Source organism: Musa acuminata, unplaced genomic scaffold, assembly GCF_036884655.1.
Source record: "Musa acuminata AAA Group cultivar baxijiao unplaced genomic scaffold, Cavendish_Baxijiao_AAA HiC_scaffold_1035, whole genome shotgun sequence".
NCBI classification, from domain to species: Eukaryota; Viridiplantae; Streptophyta; class Magnoliopsida; order Zingiberales; family Musaceae; genus Musa; species Musa acuminata.
Genome location: NW_027021249.1, coordinates 23,204 through 29,481, shown reverse-complemented (window position 1 = coordinate 29,481; position 6,278 = coordinate 23,204). Strand labels below are relative to the sequence as shown.

General features: G+C 39.9%; 1 protein-coding gene across 1 annotated transcript; it reads left to right on the top strand.

Annotated features, from left to right (window-relative positions):
* The first annotated feature begins 58 nt into the window (after positions 1 to 58).
* LOC135665697 (clathrin light chain 2-like) lies at positions 59 to 1,130 on the top strand. The gene is made up of 2 exons (XM_065177320.1): positions 59 to 237; positions 349 to 1,130. Exons 1-2 carry the CDS (start codon positions 94 to 96, stop codon positions 832 to 834), a joined length of 630 nt encoding a protein of 209 aa, XP_065033392.1. The 5' UTR covers positions 59 to 93; the 3' UTR covers positions 835 to 1,130.
* Positions 1,131 to 6,278: the final 5,148 nt, after the last annotated feature.

The following is a 6,278-nucleotide window of genomic DNA, read 5'->3' as shown; positions in this document are numbered from 1 at the left end:
AAACCATGCAACTTTTATAGCCTTTCTTGGATAACTTGTTGGTGTTACTTCAAGTAGTATTAATAAATGTGTTAAACATTCAGCCAAAATACTATGCAACTTGAGGAGAAAGAGAGAAAGGAGAAAGAACGTCGAAATGAGATTATTTCTGAAGCTGAAGAATACAAGCGTGCTTTTTATGAGAAGAGGAAGTTGAACTGTGAAACAAACAAGACACAGAACAGAGAAAGAGAAAAGGTTAAAATACTTTTTCTTGCCCCTCATGATCCTTCTTTTTACTTGATTGAAAATTTGCTATATTATGATCTGAATTCTTCATCTAAACCGTAATCTTTTGTTTGTGACCAGCTATATTTGGCCAACCAGGAAAAGTTCCACGCAAATGCAGATAAACAGTATTGGAAAGCAATTGCGGAGCTTGTCCCTCATGAGATAGCCAACATCGAAAAGAGGAGAGGAAAAAAAGAGCAGGATAAGAAGCCTTCAATCACTGTGATCCAGGGTCCTAAACCTGGGAAGCCCACTGATCTTTCCAGGATGCGCCAGCTATTGGTGAAGCTGAAGCATACTCCCCCACCGCACATGAAGCCACCACCACCACCTGCACCGGAACCAGCCAAGGATGTCAAAGATGGTGCTGCTGCTGCTGCTGCGGCTAAACAAACCTCATCACCAGCCAAGGATGCCAACGACGGTGCTGCTGCTGCAGGAAAACAACCCTCATCACCGGCTAAGGATGCCAAAGCTAATGGAACCACTGCCTCACCAAAGGAAGAGAGCCCCAAGTTAGAAGAGCAAGCAGACAAAGCGCCAGCACCGACCCCCGATGCTTGAATCCATAAAATTGCATTGACTTAACCTATCTGGCTAGAACTGTTGATTTCATCCTCTAGAATAAGGTGTCAACGTTCAATCTGGTTCAATCTGCTCTTAATTCTTCCAGTTGATGGACCCTCATGTTATGATTGGGTCATTGAAATTTGCTTAGCAGCATAAGAACATTATATCTTTTTATTTTACTTAACGGGTTGTAATATTTTTTTATCCGTTGGACATCTTGGGGCTGACGGGATGCTTGAACTTTTGATTATTAGTTCTTGTGCCTCAAATTGATGGGCATGAACTTTTAATTTTTTTGTTGATGGACATGCTCTGTGGCTTTTTGGTTCTATTAGCCGCACTGTTTTATATGACAAAGGATAGTCTCCTGTACGAGTCGATCATCTTATGATCACGTTCAGATAAAGATTCTTAAGGTTAAAAGGTTTTTTGCTACCTTGTGCAGGTTAACCTTTTGGTTCTAAAAGAGATCAAATTTGGCGAACAAGACTGGAACTGGATCTGCATACTTGAAGAGACCGCGAATGGCATTTATTTGGCCGCTGCATCTGGCTCCTTGCCTGTTCCTCATTCAATGGCTTTATGGTTTCAACGAACAGAGTTAAAAGCACTAGGACAAAACATTTGCCCCACAGTATTAACTCGGAGAGATAATGCAGACCCCTATGCACTTAATTACAGAAGATTTTTAACTCGAGCAATGACAGGTCCGTTTGGGTGGACTCGGAACGGCTGGATGGGCACGTAATCTCAGCCGTTCGTTGCCACCGAGTGGCAGCGGATCGAATGAGCTCGCTGTTGTTGTCCTTTCACAGTGCACTTCGGATACGAACTGTTCCCGACGTACAATACTCTCTTCGCCAGCACACCGCATGAGCATACGATTAATCCCATCTAATGTCCTTTTTTTCCGCCCTCAAAGTTCCATACGTAACCATCCCAAATAATATATTTTCTATTTTCGAATTTTCCCTTCCACGGCGACAGCCAGGTAATCCCGCTCTCCAGGCTCCGGAAGAAGATAAAGAAGATAGCGGAGGGGCAGTGGTGTTTGATTTCAGTGGCAAACAACGTCCAATCTCCTCGTCTTCGATCGCAGCTCCTTAGGCGCTTCTTCGCGGACATGAACGGCGCAGATAAACTATTCGAGGTAATGTCTACGTTGCCTCTTCCATCTCCGTTAACAAATATGTCGTTACTGTGAAACCCTGAATACTTTCATCGATTTTGGATACTTTAAATACTTTGATCCTTGTTGATCGAACAACTGCGCACATATAGTTGATATTCCTGCAGTGATATCACCTATCATGATCAATGCAGCTTGTGTCCATCACTGTGCTGCAGCCCACATTCTTCCATAAAAAGCAGTTTTTGGAAGGCAGAAGCTTGATTACAACATTTGTTTTGGGGACTGGGTCCTTGATACGGCTGATATTTCTTATATGTACCGTTGTTGATATTGCTGGTAGGGCCCTAGGGAAGTTGAGATGTTTTAGTGTAATGCCTAGAAGTTCCTCCATTGATTCCACAGAAGGCTTCGTGTTTCAGGTGGAATTGTGGATATACCTTGTAGGTTTATCAATTATATATCTTAAAACATGTGTCTTCAGGTGGAATAATATCAATAACAAGAACATATAAAATGTTCTAGCTGCTATTTGGATTAATATGATCGTTTGAGTTAATTATTGTACTGCTAGTGTGAGGTTAGCAAGTTCTTCTGTTTTTTTATCATTTAAAAGTGCATTTAGTGAAGATCTTGATGTAATTATAATTCTCAACATTCGAATTTGATATAATTCTACGGTTGCTTGCAGGATGTGAACAACATCATTTTGAAAATGAAACTTATTGAATAGTCTATTGTCTATGATGACATGCTTTTTTCTGTATGGCCTCATAACTCCTCTGCTAGAAGAAACTCTTTATTATGAATTCCTGCTTTCATCTCCTGCCTCCACAATGAAGTGGTGCAAGGTGTTATTATTAGTTTGTCTATTTTCGGCAAAGGACACTTTTCTGGCGAGGATTTTTTGCAACTCTTTCTTGTTGGATATTTTATTGGTTCTGCATATTGTTGATTCCTTGCTTAGCCATCCATTCTATGTCTAATGCAATGATATTATTAATCACTATTGTGTCTTAATCCAAAGGATGTATGTTAAAGCGGTTTTTATTCCATGCCATGTTCACTTTTTTTCTGGTTCCTGAAAGATTGTCATAACTTATGGTGTGAGTCATGATGAATGTCTTGCTCAACAAAGTCAAAGTTGTTTTTCACAGAATTCATATCAAAATTAGCCACCTTTAGTAATCCTGCTGTCTTTATTTTGTAAAGGATTTACTCTTCTATTATCCTAGTTCTTCAATAGGAAGTCAGAAACATCTTTTTTCCTTTTGCTTTTGATGTTTTAAATGAGCTATATTTTGCTGATAAGTAGCTAAAAGGCAACTAGTAATTCCAATGAAGAATCTAACTATATGTATTTCATAATTTAAATGTGCTCTTACTATCAACTCAAGGAGAACCAAGATTCTAACTTCACTAATTGCATATGGAGTTTTTTTTTTCCTAGTTATTGAGGTGCTCTCAAAACTGCATCTTTGCCATTCCTGTCAGATAGGGTTTTTTACTGATGTATGTTCATTTGAGAGAGGAATAATCTTATCACTAACAAAAGAGAAAGTAATCAGTTCATCGCCATTCCTATCAGATAAAGTTTTACTGATGTGTGTTCATTTGAGGGAGGAATAATCTTATCACTAACTAAAGAGAATGGAACACTGGTTGAGATTGGATTTGTTCATAAGAGTAGGTATTCTCCAATTAGATCAATCCAAGTATTTCTCCCCTTATCCTTCAACATCTGCAAGGACTGGGAGAGTCCTTGGGGGCTTGTTTGTAGTTATATCATTATCTTTTTCCTTGTTTAATCAGCTGTTTCCTAGGGAGTCTTGATTACAGTGAAAATGATTCTCTGCCAGACTGCTAAAAAGAATAGTCCAAAGTGTTTGGCAGAAAGAGAAACCTACTCATAAAGTGGAGAAGGAAGGAATCTTTATGACTTAGAATAAAGAACAACTATCATGGGTCAAGGAGAGTTTAGAACAGTCGTGTTACATTAGATTATACATTGTTAGTGGTACAAACTGCCCACAGTCTTCTCACAGGATGACAACCACAGCCCTGCTGGTTTCTGCTTCATGATGATGAAAGCAAGCCAAATTTGGTAATACCAAAAATGTAGTTGGAGTCTAAATTGAATCCATTTTTTGCCCACCAAATATGAAAATTGTTTGACCTCAGAAAAATTCTTGAATTCGGATATGATCCAAGTTTGAAATCTGATACAATGTGCTGGCCGACCCTGGATTTGTTTAGAATCATCCCTACTCTACATCTCACTTGGATGGATTCGCGGAATCTGTACGCATCCATCTTGCTTTCATGTGCCTGATACTGACTCAGTGCCCACGACATTGTCACAGGATGCAGTGACAGCCACTGGCCTACTGACTTGTGGTCCATTCTGCATGCTTTCAGCCAAAGCTGCCTTCCCATCATTCCATTTCTTCTTCTTTCTCCGCCTTGATCATTCTCTAATCTCATCTCTGTCCATAGCAAAACAAAGAACCTTTTCATTCTTATCTGGACATCATGACACTTCCAGCATATGTTAGTGTCTCAAAACTCTGATTCCATGCTTCTAATGCTCTCTCTCTCTCTCTCTCTCCTTCCTTCCCTTGGATTCTTGAACTGCAAAGAACGTGGCTTTACACCCTGTTCTCGTCTGATATCCAACGCAATCGCTGCTGTCTTTTCGAAGTCCAGGAATCGTGCGAATCATGATCATCACAGCGGTACAACATGGCACGCACCCACCGTTAGATAGAGAGAGAGAGAGAGAGAGAGCTCCAAGGATGGAACTCTATTAAAGTAGTGGAAGGGGCTGAACTGATCCATCCATTCATTCACCTTTTCTGTGAGCAGGCACCATGGCAGGCTTCGAGGAGCAGGTGAAGGAGCGGGCCAAGGAGCTGAAGCAGCTGATGAAGAAAGGGATGAAGGCGGTAGGGGAGACCTGCAAGAAGACCTGGCACAAGGTTCGCCACATCAGGGGCTGACACCTCACTGCTGCTGCTTCCTCCTATTCCTTCCTCCATGTAGATCTGCATCTTCTCTTCCGGTTTCCATTGCTGTCTTGTTCATATAGGTTTGCTATGGCTTGATGTGTTCCATTTCTTTTGGTGCGTGTTCCTTATTTTTCTTGGAATCTAGGAGTTTAGATGTATGAAGTTGATGGGTGCTATGTAGATCTGCTCTGAGTTGCTATTATACTGAGATATTCTTTGTTGTGTGACATGAAATGGTTGTTCCTCTTGGTGCTTCTCTGCTTCCATCTGGCTGAGAGATTCATGGGATTGTGAGATTGGATCATTTGTAATGGGTGCCACCACATGCTCAACTTTTCCATCAAGCTTCCCCCAACTTCTTCTTGAAGAATAACCTCGTGCAATCCATATGATGAAGATGCATATAAACCTCAGGAGCTTTTATTTTCCTTATTATTTTTGTTTGGATCATAGTTCCTGATCTGCAACTTAGACCCGACGCTTCCCAAAAATCATGTGGGATTAGTATGCCAACTGAAATCTAGTGGACGCCCGACGAGAGCCTCATTAGTTTGAACTTCTACAAATCAAGTTGTCAGATAAATCATCATCGTCATCGGCCTCTAAAACATCTGCTTCCAACGACAAAAAATCTTTATTCTGCTAAATCAAAAGGCCAATCGGATAGATCCATCAAATTTAGTTCCAACTAACGTTCCTGTTTGACGGCTTGGTTTATATAATATTTCCAAACCGTATCTAATAATCCGATTGTTTTCATCTTGCGACGTGTCGTTATCAAGTCTTAGTCAATGATGCTTGTAGGATCCAATCTTGTGTACTTCGACAAAGCCACCAAAAAAAAAAACTCGTCGATTAACTATATATATATATATATATATATATATATATATATATATATATATATATATATATATATATATATATATATATATATATATGGACAGGATTAGCGGTTGCCAAAGTCACGAGATATAAATCTAGTGGACAAAACAATCAGATGAAAAAGACAAAATAAATACAAACGATTTAACGTCATTTGAATTATGATATAAATATTACTCTTACGTCCATTGGGAATGAAAAAGTTCCAATAAGATTACAACAAAAACAGAGCAACAAAAAATTTCAAAATTGGCCCTATTGACCAAAAGTTAGCCAATGTTGACTAGTGTTGATCATAGTCAACCAGTCAACTTCCTCTTCTTCCTCTTCTTTGCGGTTGCTGCCACCAGCACAGTCGTCGGCCGGCTACAGAGATCGACGAATGTAGGTCACGCAAGAGAAGAAGCTTCGACCGG